This window comes from the organism of the source record quoted next, unplaced genomic scaffold, assembly GCF_019419815.1.
Source record: "Pyrus x bretschneideri cultivar Hongxiangsu unplaced genomic scaffold, Pyrus_bretschneideri_v1 Contig10, whole genome shotgun sequence".
In the NCBI taxonomy this organism is placed as follows: Eukaryota; Viridiplantae; Streptophyta; class Magnoliopsida; order Rosales; family Rosaceae; genus Pyrus; species Pyrus x bretschneideri.
This window is the reverse complement of record NW_025999391.1, coordinates 3222900-3244168: the sequence shown is the minus strand read 5'-3', so window position 1 is coordinate 3244168 and position 21269 is coordinate 3222900. Positions and strand designations below refer to the sequence as shown.

Genomic DNA, 21269 nt, shown 5'->3' with positions numbered 1-21269 from the left:
AGAAACCCCCTATTCGTAACCGTTGAATAAAAATCTAATAGCCCACATTTCTTGATCAATAACAAATGTTAACCTAACTTAATCATTACCGTTCAAATAAAAGAATAAAAAATGAAAGAAAAATTAAAAGAGGAGACAATCTTATTCCAAAAACTAGGGATCATAATCCTCTCTTAATCTAAGGATGAGAATCCTCATGACCAAGAGATATGGATCGTTGGATAAAAATTTAATGGTTATAATTATTATAATTTTAAAGGAACCCCTATTCGTAACCCTTGAATAAAAATCTAATAGCCTACATTTCTTGATCATGAGGAACCTCATCCTTAAATTAAGAGAGGATGCTGGTCTAAAAACCAGAGGCAAAAAAGTACAACGTGTTTATTAGTTTCAGAGGTGGGGACACCCGTACTGGCCATCCAGGACTTTATGCCTAAAGTTCCTTCAACGTGCAAGTAAATGTACCAAGACAAATTTCAAATATCAATGGTTTATTATTTTGTTTATCATTTTTAAATTTTCGAATAGTGAATAGTGAAGAACTATATTTTTAGGATTCCATGATTTCGTAGTGTGCAATTCACATGTTTTAACTTTTTCTAGAAATTAGAAAAGGATACACAACAAAAATAGAAAGTGCTTGGAAATTTTATCAGAAGAAATTGGTCATTAACTAAATTACAAAATTGCGAATTTTGTACATAAAGAGAGTAAAGGGAAGCCACCTTTTATGACCATCGACCATTGAATTTGAATATCAGCTGACTTAAAAAAAATTTAATATACATTAATGTATGACACATATTGTTAAATTTAACGATTGAATATAAATGTACGCTGAATAAAATATGAGAGAATTTAACGTGCATATATGATATGCTTTGAAAACAATTTATATTTTACATTGTTGTATAGAGTGGACGACTGAGCTAACAGTGTCCACTAGCGCTAGACAACTTCCTCGCATCAGGGAGGAGCTGGATTCATAAGGATATATTACGGGAAGATTTAACAAAGCACATTCGATATTGTTCGTTTTTAATAAAAAATTATATTTATACTTTTTCTTGATACTATTTACTATATTTTAAAAAAAAACTTTTTCTTTAAAGAGGAAAGTTTTTTTTATGAATTTTTCGTTCGGTTTTCTTATATTATAACCTTTTATTCCGTTATATTTTATTGAAAGATGCCTGACAGAGTGTGTTGGGCTAATTTTCAATGACAAGTAGTACAATTTCAATTTTTGTATAGTTTTAGGTGTACTTATAGTTCAGATTCTCTTTCTAATCGAACACTCGCTTCGATCGCTTCATTTTCTTCTCCAGAGAGAGATAGAGAGATGGGGTTGATTGGGTTCATTCAAGATTTCAACATCATCATCATCGCAATCGGGACTCTGTTGCACATGTTCTGCAAATTATTGACATTGTCTTCTTCTCCGTCTTCTGCGGCTGATTCTGATGTTGCTCATTCTACTGCTGTTGCTCATTCTGATATCCCCCAACGTCGAAAAAAGTATGATGTGTTTATCAGCTTCAGAGGTGAGGACACCCGCAATACTTTTACGAGCCATCTTTACGATGCCTTGCTTCAGAAGAAGATTGATACCTACATCGATAGGAGACTTGAGAGAGGAGAACAAATAGGACCTGCTCTTCGAAAGGCAATCCAGAAATCAAAGCTTTGGGTGATCATTTTTTCACAAAACTATGCTTCTTCCACATGGTGTTTGGATGAACTTGTGCACATACTTAAATGCAACAAAAGAGGCAACAGAAGAGCCGAGTCTGTGATACCCATTTTTTACCACACCGATCCATCAGATGTACGAAAACAACGAGGGAGTTATGCGGCTGCATTTGCTATACACGAAAAACGTTTCAAGGACAATATCGACAAGGTGCACAAGTGGAGGGGTGCTTTGACGGATGCAGCCAATGTAGCTGGGTTTCAACATTCAGAAAACACATGGTAACAAACTAATTCTTTAACCTGTATAAAATTATAAATTTCTTTAAACTTGTGACGGTTTGATTTGTGCTAAGACTTTGTAAGGTATATTTAAGACTAACTATTGCTTTTCTTCATAATCATATATATATGCCAGGACGGATGCCGATTTAGTCAAGATAGTTGTTAAGGATATTTGGACCAAATTGAGTCGCCATTCATCCTGCAATTTAAAGGGCCTTGTTGGAATTGAAAGTCGCATCGAGCAGATCGAATCACTGTTAGGCATTCATTTAACGGACCATCTGATCACTGTAGGTATTTGGGGCATGGGTGGTATTGGCAAGACCACCCTTGCTAAAGCTGTATTTCGCAAACACTCTTCTAAATTCGAAGCCTCGTGTTTTCTTGAAAATGTTACGGAGAGAGAACAAAAAGATGGGCTAAAACACTTGCAAAACAAACTTCTTGAAGAGTTATTTAAGGGTAATGAAGTGATGTCCATAGGAGTCAATTTTGTTAATGATATGCTCGGCCAGAAAAAGGTCCTCATTGTTCTTGATGATGTGAGTGAGGCAATGCAAATAGTAGAGTTAGCTAGCCATCGTCTTCAGTATGGCACTGGAAGTAGAATCATTTTCACAAGTAGAGATAGGAGCATACTTAAGCACAATGTTGTAGAGGATCAGATCTACAAGGTTGAGGGATTAAAACCGAATGACGCTCTTAAGCTCTTCCGTTCGTATGCATTCAAGAATACCGGTACTTCTAAAATAGATTATGAGTTGGTTGATGGGGCGGTGGCTTATGCCGGAGGCGTTCCTTTAGCTCTTATACTTCTGGGGTCCTCATTCCTAAATTGCAAGAGCAAAGAAGCCTGGGAAAATGAATTGGACAAATTGAAACAATTTCCCAATGAAAATATCCTAAGAGTGTGGAGACCAAGTTATGACAGACTGACAAAAATTGATAAGAATATATTTTTGGATATAGCATGTTTTCATAAAAAGAAGAAGGTGAAAGAGGTAGAAAAAATGTTAGCTATCCATGGAGGCTTTCCAGCAACCCGAATTGGAGCTCTTGTTGATATGTCTCTCATATCAATTGACTCAAAATCGAAAACCATAGAGATGCTAGATTTGGTTGAAAGAATGGGAAGGGCAATTGTACGGGAGGAATGTATTGAAGATTCCAGTAAGCGGAGTAGGATGTTCAACGATGAGGATGCTTCTCATGTATTGGAATGTAATACGGTAAGAGTCAAATGCACTCAATTTTTTTTTCTCTTCTTTTAGATAACTTTAGAAGATAATGTAACAAAGTAAAACTCATTTGTAATAAAGAAGTTAGATATGATTTTTATTGTGTTAGGAAGTGTTTGGAATTCTTTTTTTTTTTTTTCTTCTTCTTCCAAATGTGCATTACATTTTAACATGTTGAAAGCATATATATTCACATTTAAACTTTCTTCTTATTGTCAGATAACTCCAAATGTTGAAGCCATATTGGTGAATTGGTCAAAGATTGAAGAGCGATCATTGACTTGTGCAAACTTCAAAGTGATGTCTAACCTAAGATTGCTAATTGTGGATAATTGCTACAAAATCACCACTCCTCTAGAACTTCCCGATTCTCTTAGTTATCTTTACTGGCCTAAATATCCACTGGAATCTTTGCCGTCAAAATTTTCTTCGAAAAATCTGGTTGAGCTTCATATGCCCAATAGCAAAGTTAAGAAGCTTTGGAAAAAAGACCAGGTATATTCTATTATATGCCCAATAGCAAAGTTAAGAAGTTCTTGTATCAAATCAAGCGTAGAAATTATATTAATTCTTTATATTTCTATTTACTCTTGATACAGAGACCTGTGAACTTACAAGTGATCGATCTATCAAACTCAAGAAATCTAACTAGAGCTCCAAATCTCTCTAGGAGTCGAAAACTTGTGAGCATAAATCTCAATGGTTGTTCCAGGTTGGTTGAAATTCCTGGGGGTATTCAACATCTTGACAAGCTGACTCATCTTGATCTTGGAGACTGCAGCAATCTCAAGTATCTTCCAAAGATGCCAGGAAATATTCAATACTTGGATTTACAAGGCAGTGGTATCAAGGAGTTGCCCAAATCAGTCTGGTCTAACAAAAACATTTCTTACTTGAAGTCCTTAGATTTAAGTAGAACAGCAGTTAAAGAGCTACACTCATCAATCGGGTCTTTCCCTGCTCTCAAAAGACTTCAACTGCAAGGTTGCGAAAGGCTTTTGAGTATTCCAGAGACCATCTGTAAGTTGAAATGTCTTGAGAAACTTGATCTCAAAGGTTGCTCTAGTTTTTCCAAATTCCCTGAAATCTTGGAGCCAATGGAACATTTGGTGTCTCTTAGTTTGGAAGGGACAGCTGTCGAAATGCTTCCTTCGTCATTTCGAAATCTAATTGGGCTTCAAACTTTAGACCTTAGTGGCTGCAAGCACCTCAAGGTTGTTGATAAAAGTATCTACCTTTTAACCAAACTTAAACGTCTCAACTTTAAAGCCTGTCGGGAACTTGAAAGATTGCCTTCCAGCTCTGAACGTTTTCCCTCTTTAGAAGTACTAGATCTCAGCGACAGCGGTATATTGGAAATCCCTGATGGTCTCGTTCGCTCAACCTCATTGAAACGTATGTATCTGTCTGGAACCAAGATTAGGAGCATACCTGCAAGCATCAAACAAGCTTCTCGGTTGTCTGAACTCAACATAGTCAACTGCAAGTGGCTTCAATCTTTGCCAGAACTCCCAATGCAATGTAATGTTGAAGCTGAAGGCTGCGCGGCGCTGAAGAGAGTGGCAAGTTCAAGAAATAAGACTCACAAACAGGCAAGGCTCTTATTATTTTAGTATTGTTTTTACATTATAAAGCACAATGTTGTGGACAAGTGTGTGTAATGTCATATTTCTTATCTTTAACCAAGTCCAACAGCATCTTGAAATTCGCATTTGTATCAGACTGGAACATTAATTAACACACCAGGCCCAGGGTAACGTAGATGTCTTACAACCAAACGCAATAGTTTGAACATTCAACACCAAAAAAATACGTCATAGTTCGATGGCCGAGCTGCAATGAGCGAAAAAATTGAATGGCCCAATTGGACTAACACCGGCAAAACATTGTTCTTGTTTGAACCAAACAAAGGTCAGCAGAACAAATTTTATCAAGGGGGGTAAAAAATTACAGCAAATTAAGGCCGAAAAAAAGAAAGGCACAACCCCTGTTTAATAATACAATCATCAAAATTGTAACAATGTTAAAACTATAGGGGTCTTCGCTTCAATAGGACTAGGAACATTCCAAAATTACGGAGAAAAAAATTATAAGCTAAAGGAAAAAAGAATGAAAACAAAGCAAGATGCATACACATAGAAATGAAATACAAAAGACACATTACAAGTAGAGCTATTTCAAAGCATAAAACATGGCCACGGCCCGTAACACCCACGATAAAAAGGCTCGAAACGGCGAATAGTAGACACAAAAACGAAGCAGAGCAATTACCTGGCTAAAATGCACTCCAATGATCAGAGTCTTTTCTCGAAGTCTCCAGTGACGTCTGAAAAGGCCTTGAAGGCCCAAATGGGTCCGAGTCTCTTCTCGGAGTTTGATCGTCGAATGATGTCCTAAATGGAGAGGACCCAAATGCGTCCGAGTCTCCTCTTGGAGTTTGACTGTCGAATGATGTCCTAACTGGCGCTGCTGAAGACCCGAAAAATTCTGATTCTCTTCTTGGAGTTTGATTGCCTAATGACGTCTGAAATGGATTTGAAGATCTGAAGGGATCCGAGTCTCTTCTTGGAGTTTAACTGTCCAGCGATGACCTAAATGGCGCCGAAGAGCCAAAAGGGTCCGGGATGTCATCAAATGTAGGAAAACAATGACCCTGATCAAAATCTCTACTGCTGCTCATAGAATCAAATCTTCCGAGTGTTTCTGGTTGACGAAAAAATCCAGTATCTTGTGTGCTTCTGAACGAATCAAACCTAGAGAAGGTGTCAAATGAAGGTTCTGAATTATCCTTGTACCTTGGCGGTGAATATCCTGAATTGAAGGCTGAGAGTGGTGTGCTTGGAGCAGAATCGTCGAAAGTAAAAGGGCGGCTCTTCTAGGAAAAGCCACCTCCTTGTGATGACCCAGTCCTGATAGGATAGAGGCCGAACTCCCCAGGGCCAGAAAAGTAGTGATCCTTATTACTCTCCTTATCCATATCCTACATCACATGATTAAGAGCAGTTACAGCACAATCCAGCATGCCAGCAATAACAACAAATATAAAACCACAAAAACAAAAAGCTTGAAAGTGCTACGTAAGCGACATGCTATTAGAAAAGAAAGCTGATTCACTTGAACCTAGAATCCATGCCCACTTGGAAGGTGCAAAATAAAGGAAAGTTTCCATTGACTACAAAATGTTAACAAGAACTGTTTCTAACATGACAATAATTGCTAGTTTTTTAACTTGAAATTTAACTTTCTTTTTTCCAGTCACTATTCTTAACAATGATTAATACATTGATTAACGTGGAACCCGTCAATATTTGATAAGTGTGCACAATATGGCACCATCTCTTGTCAATGTCAAGTTGTCAACACAAAAATGATCTTGACTAAGATTAACCAAGACCTAGGGTTTAAATCAGAGTCCCCTTCAATGTGCAATTAATTGCACCAGGAACAATCCCGCAACCCCTTCTTTTTATATCTAAGTGAACATAACTAAAATCAGGAAACTCGGTTTCGCCATACTTGGTTGAAAGACCCGTACTGCTAACTGATTTGCACGATGAAACAATCAGAATGGTGAAGATAGAAACTATTCAAATAATGTTAAAATTCCCAAAACCATCTTTAATAACTAAACAACTCAGCAAGCATTAGGACACTTGAGGCAAACTCTTAAAACAAGGATAAGTGGTCACCACCACAAACAACTAGGTGGTATTAACAGCAATCATGGAGCAAGATCCAGTCAGCATAAACACAAGGTCGACGAACTGAGTTCTAATAAATAAATACTGAATGCACTCTAAAAAAAAAAAAAAAAAAAAAAAAAAAAATTACTGAAAGTACAATATCGGCTTACCTTGGTGGTACTAATTGCATTGAAACCCCACACGGAGTCAACGTCATCATTAGTGTCAAATGTCCACCATGCTGGTTCATCGGAACCTTTGTCACCAGAAAACATAGACCCAACACCCGCTTGATCATCACTGCGCATGAAAGTTTAGAATATCAGCAATTTTGCACGTATCAGGGTGACCTTAAATATGTAGAAAACTACAGATCTAGAACTATACCTTTGAGATTCCTTATTACAGGGTGAGGCGTCTGCGTCTGTTGTCTTTCCATCGTTAGAATCTGAAAATTCTCTAGATGGGCTTCCAACAGTACAGCTGGCAAATGGACTGTTCCGAGCACTTTTTGCTGACTCGTCCTCATTTTTATCATATGTTGCTCCATTTTCAACAACCTCGGCATCGGTACCTTGAGACTTTTCTGACTTAACATCAACTTTAGGTGAAGAAGCAGTTGTTGGACTCTCAACTTGGGGAGCTTTTTCTTTCTGAACTGATGATGATTTCTGTTTTGGAGGTGCCAAGACATTTGACACATCAAGAGTGAGCTCCTTGACACAAGTGAATCCTGACAATTAAACTTTTGAATCAATCACCTCGAATAGTTAAAAGTCCTAAACAGGTTGGCAAACCACAACCAGACGACAAAAACTACAAAAAGCAGGCAATATGATCCATTTACCACAATATGAAAAGGTAAAAGGAATCTAAGTGCTACAAGAAATTTATAATCTCAGAGACAATACTGTAATAGGGAGAAGTATGGAGACTGGTGGAACCTTGGAGAGGATAGAAACCATCCCTAACAGGGCCGTGCAAAAGCATCTTCCTCGAAATGCAATCCTTGACAGTGGATCCATAAGGGTCAAGAGTCAATGAACAGTTATTATCCTTAAGAAACTGATAAGCAGACAGGAGATTATGTTTCATGAAAGGAACATGTAAAACATTGCTCAGTTTAAAGGAATTATGAGGAGCAAATAGTTTGTATCGGCGGAAAATGGGAGCAAATAGTGCTCGCCATGACAGATAGTTGGATCATTTCAGCTTGATCGGCACCATACTGCCAATGTTGTGAATCGTAAGAGAGGTATACGAGTTCAGAGTACTGGGATTAGAGGAAGAATTAGGGTTTTGGACCGAAGGAGAGATGATCGGAGAAGACGATCCAGTTGGTGGCGAGTCAAATTGAGCAGCCATATCTTGAACAGATCAAGATTCAAGAGAGATCGAAGACAAAAACTCAAAGAATCAGAGAGAATCGATCAAGAAGCGATCGATTTGTCGAGCGGAAGAGAAGGTCGGTGCTAGGAAGCAGAATGGCGTGATACCATATAGAAACAGAAAATTTTCTCTGTAAGTTTTCTGATTGTATTGAATAATTAATCAGTTACACAGATGTGAATACATATAGCCTTAGCTGCCTTAGTCTAGTTACAAGAATACCCTCAACTAGCTTAACTAATTACAGTAACTAACAAAACTAAGTACATTTAGCTTTATCAAACTATTTAACAGTAATTATATTGGATGACTTGTCATTCTCCCTATTATACTGGACCTATAATAACTCATTTTTGGCATACCTTCATCTTCAAATTTATCCCAATCCTCATCCTAGTCAGCAGCTCCTTCTTCGATGCCAAGTTGCCAGCCTATATGAAAATAAAATAAAATTTCAGATAACAAAATGCAACATAGTACAAATACCGCAGTAGTGAACAATAACAAAAAAGAAAATGATACATTCATGAAAGTTACACAGAATACGAATATTGATAATCAAACAAACCAAAGTGATTATGTCACGCCCCGATCCCAACATACGTCAGGATCAACACGTGACGTCACCAAGTATCCGTATCTCTAACATACCCCGCCTCCGAGATACCTACAAAGCATAACTCAAGATTTGAATTGCATAGTAATTTTAGTATATTTTATAGCTGCATATAACCTCATCGCTGGACTGCCTACGTACCCTTAATAGGGATCAAGCCGTTTGTAGTTCACCATCTATTAAACTTTGAACTTTTTTAAAACACTTCTAGCAGAAAACATAAAGTACCACACTACACATCAACCATAAGCCAAACAACAATTGTGATTTTGCCATGCACACAAGTATGCTTTCCAACACTATTCCACAATCACATCAATCAGTAACACCAACTATGCACTAAGATGCAGGGCTAGACTGACAGTTCGGCCAAAGCCTACATCTCTGAAGAATGGGATTTCTGACCACTCAACAAAATCCAACAGCATCGAGCTTCGGACTACTCAACGTAACCAAAATACCAAGGGGGATTCGGAACCATTCAACGAAATCGAAACCAGGATACGATTCCGGACCACTCAACGGAATCATGAAGTAGAAAGGATTCCAAACCTCTCAACGAAATTCAAGTGGATACGATTCCGGACCACTCAACAGAATCGCGGAGTACAATGAATATCAGACCACTCAATGAAATTTAAGGCAAGATACAATTCCGGACCACTTAACGGAATCGTAGAGCATGAGGGATTCCAGATCTCTCAACGGAATCCAGACAGAGCAGGGAACCGGACCACTCAACGGAACCCCAGCAGAAACCCAGTTTCGGATCACTCAACGAAACCGAGCGGAAGGCCACGAACATATCAACGGCTCGAAGAAACAAAACATGAACCAAGTGCTCAATTTACAAAGGCTTAACGAAATGAAACAAAGCACAACTACTAAATTTAGAATAGATCAGCGAAGTGAGAAATGAAACAATGAAATGGAATATGAAACAAGCCTTGAAGCAACAAACCCCATGGCAATGGGTTAACAGTCCACTACTAGCCCTCACATTTGATCACATCATACCAAACATGCAAATCAAACCACATTTCAAATATACACGTCAAATCACATTTCACAAATATTTCCAATCCACAAATTGATTCACATTTCAATAGAAAATCACATTTATAAAAGTGATATTCACAAATGATAATAAATACGAAATTAGGATAATAACTATATCCCTATGTTATAGTCCCTCACCGAGATAGGCCCACACAGCTTCACTGTGTCTCATCACCCCTAGTATGCGTATGGTCCCCCACTGCGGATAAACCAAGCAAAACCCTAGACATAATCTAAGCGTGCATGCAGTGATCACCCATCGCAGATATACCAAGTATGATCACCCCTGAAATACATATGGTCCCCCATTACAGATATACCAAGCAGGACCAGATCCTAACTGTAGGTAGTGATCACCCATCATGGATATACCAAGCATGATCACTCCTAGAATGCATATGGTCCCCCATCGCGGATTTAACAAGCAGGACCATCCATGTACCACTGCTATATGGTGTAGTAAATTCAACACACAACCTGCCTCTACCTCAAACCTCCATGAGTTACAACGTAGGCACATACATTATCAACTTCTCATGGTCACTAACTAATATGTCACACAAGCATATAAGTTCTACATGATACTTCTAATGGGATTCTAGGATCACATTGTCATGACAGTTATCATTCATATTATCAAGAAGATAAATAAACACATATATCACAATAAGACGTCCCATACACGTAAACCGATTGAATATTATCTAAGATAACTCAATAACCAATATAGGCCCCCTAAGCCCTATTTGGTCTTTAGTAATACTAATTTTAGTATTTAAAACGATTCAAGACATGTTGACCAAAAGTCAACTCTCAGTCAATGGTGAGGTCCATAACCCTACGTAATTTGATCGGAAACATCCGTCCATCAGATTTCTGATCCGTAACTTCCTAAGGTCCTCATTATGCTCCTTGAACAACATACTAAAATTTAATCACGATCCGATGGTCGGATCTCCGCCAATCACAATTTCAAGTAGCGGTTAACGTTTCGTTTTACACCTTGAAAATTCAATTTGGGAAGATCCGTACGTCGGATTCCTGATCCGTCAGTCTCTAATGTCCTCAAATATTACGTACTATAACATATTAAAATTTGGTAATGATCCAACGGTCGGATCGTCAATTCATATAATGATCAAGTGGCATAATATTCAATACTAGGTTCAAACCATCGAATCACATCAAACTGATATCAAATCTGAAATCAGAACATCAAATTTAACTTAAAAAGATAGCGTCGGCCCACTGGTCACACGCCACCGTGGGTGGCAGTTTCCGACAAGCAGAAACCCAATTTTCTGATTAACTCTAAAAATTACTAAATTTTACACGCATGTAGATCTCAATGAGAGGAACAATTTTCATACCTAGGCCGAAGTCCAATTCGGCCAGGACACACCTCAAATCACCCTCGATCCGCCGGAAACCTTAGAATTAGGTGTTCTTGATTCGACTCCAAACAAGCTCCGACGCCTCAACCCACCCCTGGGGTTTGTCCTAGACTTAAGAGAAGTTGAAAATGGGTGGTGGACAGCAGTGAGGCTTTTGGAATCGACCAATCACTGCCCTTAAACCCGTTGCACTCACCGTGTGGGTTTCACAAAATCAAGGCCAAAAACTCTCAGATTTTTTGTGGAAGTGGGAGAATAAAGGTCGGGGTGGAGTGTACAAGTGACGGCTAAGGGGAATTCGCCGAAAAAACTAACGAAAATCGACGAAAACCTTCGCCAGGAAACTGGTCAAAACCGGGTTTGATACGAGTCGAAGAGATGATCCGGATTGGGTGGTTTTTCTCTCCGTCTTTTCCCCTCCTTACTATCCCCTCTCATTGAGCAGTTTCCCCCTTCTTTCTCTCCTCTTCATTCCATCCTAGCCACACAGGTGGCACCAGATCACAATTTCAACAAATCTGGAGCCTTCCAGATTGATAATTAAATGACCATTACGCCTCTAACTTCATTCGTTTATAACTCATACGTTGTAACTCCAAATTACACTCCGTTTGCGCCCACGTGTTCGTGTCGACACTTACGATCCAAATTTGTAAAGAAATCTGAAAAATCATGAAAGGATGAAATACGTTTTTGAAATTTCCGTTTAGTTCATTAAGGGTATTTTCGTCATTTTACTTATCGAAAAAAAATTATACGCCACAAATACAAACGCGTCTAAACTACAAATAAACATACTAAATACGACATACGTAATTTTAAACAATGAAATCCAGGTACAGGATTTCATAGAATAGGAAAAGATTACAATAGTGAAAATAAGGGTTTCTGTGTAGGATACTGATAATTTAGCAACAGAATGACTTTCGGCTTCTAGAAAGGCAATGCTATTAATAAATTGAAATAATTTGACTACCCAAAACAAAAGTATATCCAAAAACAATGTGTTCTATGTACAATCCATCAGATAGTTTGCTAAAGAATAAGCTAATGCAAGTACTCTTATCATTATATATATTATTCTTAGATTCCCAAGAAATTAGCTACGAGATCAACTTACCAAAGGGAAGCTCAGTTAATGTTGTAGGCTTTCCGCGTAATCCGTACTTCTTGCAGCGCTCATTGAGAGTTTTCACAAGCCCATCACGATCTAAATGGATGCGATCAACATGATCCTGAAAATTTCAGATGGAAATGTTCTAAATGGATGCGATCAACACGATCCTGAAAATTTCACATGCACAGGCAATTATGACTCAGATCTAACAAAACAAACAGCAAGCATTTGACACCTTGATCTTCGAATGAGCAAAAGCAAATACACATGGGGTCACTAATTGTCCACAAATTTATATGTGGTGAAATGTACCTGTAAATCACGAAACATGGTTTCTTCAATAGTCAACTTGGAAGCTACATCTCCAACTTGTTTGTATTTCTCTTCATATTTCTTAGCCAGGGACTCAGCCTAGATTCATGTAGTATTCATTAAGCCAAGACAGTAGGTAAAGATTAATGTAAATATATGCTTAGTCTCAAGTATCCAACAGCATAATTCACGTCTACCAGCAAATGCCCTTTCTGCGATCTCATTGAGGCAATTGTCGCATCTGCTCTTTTACAAAACCTTATACCAATAAGAAAATATATTACAGCAAATATAACAAGGTATACATCATAGTTTCAACACCACACCCTATACATGTGAGACTTAAAATAAAGCACCAGCATTCACAATTATGCAGAATCAGCATTCAAAAACTGGAAGTTAAAAACATCATTTCCTTATGCTAGTAGCTAGATAAAAAATTATTACATTTTTGAGTCAAATGCATTCTAAAATATTCTGAGCCTAAAGGAAGATAAAATTATCTTGTAAGAATGTGGTCTTTATTTACACACATGATAAAATATTCCCATCCCCCAGTTCCCCATTCAACCAAATTTGGATCTTTATTTCATCACCATTATGGTGCACACAAAGGAATGCTTCAATTGCCTACCAAAGCTCCTCAACACAATTTTATTCAAACATTGAAATCTCTTCGGCTAAGTTGTCCCCACCTTAAAACGGGCAACAATGAAAACTAGACTACATGAACAATTCAATTTCTTCCTACATACAGGACCTTCAACATAGAATATCCAAAAACAGCATCTTTCCAATCAAAGAACATGGCTAAGAAATATGGATCATGAAATTGAGAAAATACTGAGCCAACGCGGTGAACAAAATCTAACGTCATTCCATAACTACTCCTTGCCCAAATATATAGTTTTCAAAACCCTCGTGTTTCTCTCAACCAAGAAACCCCAATAAATTGCTGGCATACTGCACCCTCACAAAAGCCTTCATATCACCACCAAACTACATATGTACCCTGCAGGAATTACCCAGCTTACATTTCCTTCCCTACACAATCTCAGCCACACATATAAAGCTAGAGGACAATGATAAAACACGTGATCTGCACTTTCTCTCAAGAGTACTTGTCAATTCAAGAATCAATACTAATTCAGACCACAAACATCCAATTGTTCAAAAAAGCATCTTAAACCACTGCAAAGATCAAATACTAAGAAGTCTGCAGATTATTTAAAAGCAACAAAGGATTAGGACGTCCAAAAATCTATCAATCGAGAACAGTTATATTCAAATGCAAAAATTAAAACTACTGTAGAATGTTCAATATGCACAACCAATGGCATACAAGAAAGAAAGGGCAGAAAAGAACACGAGATACTCACAAGGTCCTGCATTTTGACCCAGAAGTATTCAATTTTCTCTCTAGCATCCAAAATTTCTTTCTCCAGTTCTTCTACCTGCAAAGAACAAATGGAATCGCATCAAAAGGTTGAGGAAAAACAAGCTGAAAATGGAACAAAACAGCTATAAAGTATAATAAATGCTGTATCAAAAAGAAAGTATAATGAATGCCATGCACTAAAACATGTGGAATGCCAATCATTAAAATTACTAATATCAAAGAACTGATCATGAACTTCAAAACCCTAAAAGCCTCCCTACTTAAACTTGATCACGATCTTTCCCACGGAAACGAGCAATATTAAGAGCAAAGTAAAACTCACAATCACAAGAATTCCAAGCCTTTGGGATATTTGTTATGGTTTGACATTTATCAGAATGTAACATGCACACATCACTTTGCTGCTGAAGCTGAAAAAATTGGGGAAACATTAAAGTTCTAAGTACCTTTTTATCAGCTTCGGTTGCTTCTTTGATCTTTGAATTCAGCGAGTTACCTTCCACTGTAGTCAGTTGATTTACAAGATGTTTCTCCAATTCTGGTACTCTGGGTTTCTGCTGATTGGCCTGCTGCCTTTCCACAGCATGAGAAGGAGCAACTGGCTTTGGTGGCCTTCCTCCAGCTGGGGGCGCATGTGCTGAGCACCAGGACCAGGCATCGGCTGCTGTTGTTGAAAGCCTTTGAAAGTGAAAAATAAGAAACTATTGTCCATCAAAGAAAGACTGTATGGTTTTAAAAAAACAAAAAAAAAAAAAAACAAAAAAAAAGTAAAAAAAAAGTGATTTGTTTTATGGATGAATACCAGACGCAGGTCTCCAGGCTACATTGCCAGTATTGGAGTAATTATTTGCAGGTTGGAAAATAAATATTGTATAAATCAAACATAACATTGCTTGGTAGCACTGCTGGAAGGGGGCGTCCCTCCCTAAACTGCTCCATCACATATAGCGCAACACAAAACTCCCTGACAGAAAGCATGCTATCGTTATCCTGATCGGATAAATCCCACACCTGCTTTAAAACCTCTGACAGAAGTAAACAGAGCATAAAGTTAAGAGTGGGGAAACTTATAGCTTCCAAAAGTTATGTTTGTGGTCATACTATATAGGCGCATAACTGTAACTATGGACTGTGTCCATGCCTGCACTATCAGCTCGAAGAAGTGCACTATATGAGCTTTTTAATACACCCTGAAATTTCACATGCAATAACAACGTTCTCTTTCAAGATAATGTGGCATGATGGGTAGTATTTATGGATGTTTGTATGTCAATTGTCGAGAAAAAAATTACTCCAATTCCAAATATAATTTTATATCTACCAAAATATCCATGGCATCAAGTAAGTTTTACATCAAAATACAAACATATCACAACGGTTGATGAGACGCAAGCTAAAAGATGCTTGATCTAGCCTGTTATGTTCAGGAATTCAAGCTAAATGTCACCAACTAAACATTGCCAATCCACCACCCGGAAGAGGAAACATAAACAACTTTAACTACGGGATAGGGATAGTACATGTTTTGCAAAGATGCATCAGTTTAGTTACAAGCTAACATAGAAGAGAAACAAACAAAAGAAAAGAGCTTCAATAACCACATGGCACCTGTGCCTGTAAAACGCAAGCTAAAAGATGAATTCAAAGAAAATAATACTACCTCTTGATAGTCCCCATTCAGAAATAGGTCGCGGGCTTGTTCACGAGTGAATTTCCCATCTCTATCTGTGTCAACTTTCACAAAAATATTGGTGTTCTTTTGAACATCAGTTTGAGTTATCCTAGGCCATGACTTATGGGACTGACTAGAAGCAGAGTTCCCAGCTCCAGGTGAAACTCCAGTAGCACTAATCTGAGCTGAGACCTGGTTGTTTGCTTTTGCAAATGATTGGGCCGGCTGAGGCTGCCCACCAACCTGTGTACTTGGGCTAGCTGAAGACTGGGTCCCAGAAGATACTGGCACAATGGTTGATGAGGCGGGTACACTGCCAAGAGGAAAATTCTGCTTAGGTTGTCATGGGGTTGTAGAAAACACATCAACTCCAATAGATGAGTCAGGAGCAAAGCCATTCCCAGATATATTTGATGGTTTGGAATCCTTAGTCGGTGGTCCTGGTGGTCTGATCCCAGACCCTCCCTGTGGACCAGGTGGTAGGGAAGCTGTTGGTCCTGATGTTGCCTGCCCAAATACATCTTGTGTTGCAGAAGGAGTGATCCCCTTGTTTACAGCCTGCGAAGGTATCCCGGTCGTTGCTCCACTTGCCCTTCCACCAACCCAATCATTCGACATGGTTGAATTTTGTGGTTGAGGACCACCCACTGAACCTCCACTGGGAAAGCCTTGGGCAGCAACACCCTGTATGGGCTGGGAATCAGAACTAGATGGAGGCACTGGAGGCCTAATTAACTTGCCATCTTGAGAAATGAAATTTTGCTGGTTCACATTCACACTTGGAGGTAATCCCCTGAACCCAAGATTCTGGGAGGATGTTGAAGTAACAGCACTGCCCTGAGTCGCTGCTGGAGCAGAATTAAACTGAGATTGTATTTGTGGTCCCCGAACTCAAAATCTTGGGAGGATGTCTAAGTGACAGCACCACCCTGAGTGGCAGGTGCTGCTCCAAAAGAACTATACTGAGGTGGTAATTGTGGTCCCCTGAACCCAAGATTTTGCAAAGACGTCGGAGTGACAGCACCACCCTGAGTGGCAGGTGCTACTGCAGCAGAATTGAACTGAGGGGCAGGAATCGCTGCAAGATTTATCTTGGGTGCAGGTATTTTAGCTTCAGCCAGGCCATATAATGCTGCCTTCACCATTTCTGGCATAAGTAAGTTCTCTCTTACTTTGTGCCACAGTGACAAGTCTAATGGCATTGTAAAACTCTGCCCGACCAAGGAATCCACTACCTCTGGTCTGCATGTGCCCATATCTGCCAATAAACATAAGCAACCAATATAAATTAGAACAGATCCAAACTTCTGTTAATAAAAGATACTGAGAAGGTGCATTCATATAATCAATATTTGACATATTATGCCCCCCATTATCATTTTATATGGAAATTCCTTCAGCAAAACAATATACAGCTTCAAGAACCTATTTGTTGATATGATCATAACCCAAGAACATTTCCCTTGTACGCTACAATCCTAACTGTTCCGTAGTCATCTTATGCTGCAGGTTTTCACTACTACATTATTGTAATGTAATAAACAATCATTGGTCAATCCCCGTGTCATATAACACATTTCTAAAAACTCTCTACCTCACTGCTGTAGTATAAATCCTTCATCTACTTATCTTCTACCATTTGGACTTCACTTCTGCATTTAATCCAACGGTTAAAGTTAACTTTTAAAAGGGGCCCCTATTTTTAGCCGTTGGATCAAATTTCAAGGGTCCGGATCACTTGATTTGGTGGCTTTGGTGGGAGAGATCCGGAAAGGATCTCTTTCCCTTTATTTCATCACCAGTGTGGTGCATAAGAAGGAATGCTTCAATTGCCTACCAAAGCTCCTTAACAAAATTTTATTCAAGCACAATAATCTCTTCGGTTAAGAAGTCCCCACCTTAAAACGGACAACTATGAAAACTAGACTACATGAACAATACAAATTCTTCCTAAATACAGGACCTTCAACATAAATTAGAATATCCAAAAGGGAAGTGTTAATGGCACTCCAAAAATCTCATTCTACACTCCTCACAAGTGTATTTTTCTTTCCAAATATAGAAAGTTTGGAGCGTAGAATGAGATTTTTGGAGTGCTAATAACAATTCCCTATCCAAAAAACAGCATCTTTCCAATCAAAGAATATGGCCAAGAAATATAGATCATGAAATTGAGAAAATACTATGATCCTAACTAAGAACATTTCCCTTGTATGCTACAATCCTAACTATTCCGCAGCCATCTTATGCTGCAGGTTTTCAAAACTACACTATTGTAATGTAATAAACAATCCTTGGGCCAGATAACACATTTCTAAAATCTCCTTACCACCTAAGATCGAACAGATACACCAGAAAGTAAATTAATGACCTGATAACATAACTCTCTCAACCTCACTAATTGTAGTATAAATCCTTCATCTAATTATTTTCTACCATTTGAACATCAATTACGCATTTATATTGATACGAAATAAAAATCTCAGCTTAGATCAGAGAATTACGACATCCCGAGCTCACATTAACCACTTCAGCTACAATTAGACTAAAAATTCAAAATATATATAGAGAGAGTACCAGCGCAAGGACCTGTTTGGGGAGACCGGAGCCCTGGAAGAAAGCGACGGCTTCATTGCCACTAATCCGACCATCGCATTCCAAATCGGCTCGTCAGAAATACGCATCGAAGAGATCCACATTGGCCGATTGATTCTGCGCTGACGCTATCGCCACCGTCGGATTGGGATTCGCAGAAGATCAGACCATGGAATCAATCGTGAGGAGCGCCAGGAAGAAGCAGAAAACCACGAATTCGGAGGACTACGATTTTGATGCCTCTACGGCGTGGCTCGGTTGCCCTTCTTCTCCGATTAGGAGGAAAATCAGACGACGCCGGATACACCGAGAGATGCCAATAGTTTTGAGGAAAAAAGCGTTGGTCGTTAATCGACTTTTCCTTTTTATTTTTTGTGACAAAAAATGTGGTACTTCAAAACTGCCACTGTTTGTAATGAGCGCGGCCCATAAGTGTTAACCTCGACCAAATATGAAAGGTTGATGATTAGATCCGATGATGGCCTTGTTGGCAATACCATTTTCCAAGGGAGAAAGCAGATGTTTGTCTTCTTTTCACAGGGGTTCAAACTCACTGGCCAAACAAGGAATAATGAGAATGTGTACGTATTGCTGAACATAAAATAGGGGCCTACCAAGGATATGCAAGGATCCACCTGGATTTTAAGTCCAAACACCAATAAAAACTTGTTTAAGTCACCAACTCAAATCCGGGCAATTCACAATCATTCATGTAAGATGTCACTTAAAATCAATCCGTCAGAACGACTAACTCGAGCAGAACCCTAGGTTTTCTATTTTCTAAAGTCCAAACCCTTACTACAAGGTTGAATTAAAACCCACAATTTGCACTCATGATCAATGAGTAACAAATGGTCCCCGTAGCTTCAAAGTCTACTTAACTTTCCATCTCTCAATGTTTCCTTTGACATAACTCAAGTTATTCACACTAATCATCATGAATCATGAATATCCAAGAACAACATGTGCATGCTCTCTCTCTCTCTCTCTCTCTCTCTCTCAATGTTTCCTTTGACATAACTCAAGTTATTAACTAAAAAATATAGGACCGGCCATATATGGTCAAATTGTGAGTATAATTGCAAGATATTACATGAAATAATATCTTACAATTAACTTGGTATCTAAACCTAAATTGAATAGAAAAATTAGGAGTTACCCTTTGAGTAAGGATTTGATGAGGCATGAGAGGGATTTGAAAAAATATCATTTTGATCACCTTTGACTCTTCCTTAATTGAGCTGTTATTGTCTGTTGCATGCATGTGGGAATTCCGGTGTGCCTCGAAGATAATTTTGTCATTTTTACCCAAAAGTACACGAGTCACCTCTATAATTTTCTTGATAATTTTTTACTCTACATATGTCTCAAGTTGATTTTTTGCATCCTTTTTCACAAAGGGCTCTTCCGTCTTGTGTACTGATTTTTGGTATGCATAATCTGATTTATGTTTTTTTACTGTACGAAAGATAACCAAAACTTCACTTGCAGGAATCGATCAGGTGACGATGATGATATTGATTGTGAGGGGAGCAAAGCAAGGAGAAAAGGTTTGCACTTATTATCATTTTATTGTGTTCAAATACCAGTAGTTTTACATGTCGAGATTGCAAATATATGAATATCTTCCTACTTTCATGTGCTCCATTTTTTACCTTCCATGAACCTTGTTCCTTGATTTTCAAATGCATGAACATTAATTGAATCGGTGATCAGCCGTCTAACGTCTAGACATAACCTAGACGGCGCTAGGCCAAGATTTTTAAAACAGTGTGTGTATGTGATCCGCTTAAAAAAATGGGGATGTGCTATCTACACACCCCATATTACTCCTCATACATCCATTGTTAATTTATGTTCATTGATCTTCTTTAATTTATCTGATCCGACGGCCAAAAATTAAGAGAATGTGTGAGAAGTAAAATGGGGTGTGTGGATATCACACCCTAAAAAATAATGTATACTTTTCATTGTTGTATAGAGTGGAAGGAGCCGGCTGACTCTGTCCTCCACTAGCACTAGGAAACTTCCTCGCATCAGGAGAAGCTGCATTCATTCTTAATTTCACCTTTCTTTCTTTAAGATATAACCTTTTCTTCCGTTTGAACGCACAAGGTTTCTGCAAGGAAAGTTCTTGAGCAATTTCATCTTTATATTTTGGCTTATAATATTAGCACTTTAAATATTGTTGAATACATTCTACATACTTAATACATCTCACATTTACTTTTTCAATTGAAAGTTATCTTAATACACCTCATGTATTTTCCCTTAATACCCTCACACCCCACACTCTCAACATACACCCCATAGTTTTTTACCTACACTCCACTCCACATTTTTTTCTTAAATTTTTTACTCAATGAAACTGGGTTGAAGAAGAATGTGGGGTTGATAGATTACCTCCATGAATCATTGGATTGAAGAATTTCATTGTATGTACAAAACAACCAATCATATGTGCATCTGCGAGAGCTTTTGGTATCACAACCAAAGAGGCGAGTAGCTTGACTTGGACGCTCCTCTCCTTCCCTTCCTGTTTGGGTGTAATTTGAAGCGTCATAATTAGAATCCGCAAGTTTTGAGTCCTCTCTGTGAAAATCGTCATAACAAGGCAGATTTGTTGATTTCATACAGAGATGAAGCTATAGTGGTACAGTGAATGAAAATTAGGAGGCTATTGATCAATATCCCTGGGCTTTAAAGTTGTGATCAACGTTTTTGTAGTTTTATTGATTTAGGTTTTGTACTACAATAGAGGATGAGATTGGTTTTGATAGTTGAAGAAAAATAATTGTAGAATATACATGTTAAA

At 38.3% G+C, this 21269-nt stretch overlaps 1 protein-coding gene and 1 pseudogene across 1 annotated transcript; one reads left to right on the top strand and one right to left on the bottom strand.

Moving 5' to 3' along the window:
• The first annotated feature begins 1345 nt into the window (after positions 1 to 1345).
• LOC103926713 (disease resistance protein RPV1-like) lies at positions 1346 to 4831 on the top strand. Its single transcript, XM_048569198.1, has 4 exons — positions 1346 to 1977; positions 2114 to 3209; positions 3438 to 3713; positions 3818 to 4831. The coding sequence occupies exons 1-4, from the start codon at positions 1346 to 1348 to the stop codon at positions 4829 to 4831; spliced, it is 3018 nt and encodes a 1005-aa protein (XP_048425155.1).
• A 364-nt stretch (positions 4832 to 5195) lies between these two features.
• LOC125470305 lies at positions 5196 to 20510 on the bottom strand (annotated as a pseudogene).
• Between the last annotated feature and the right edge of the window lie 759 nt (positions 20511 to 21269).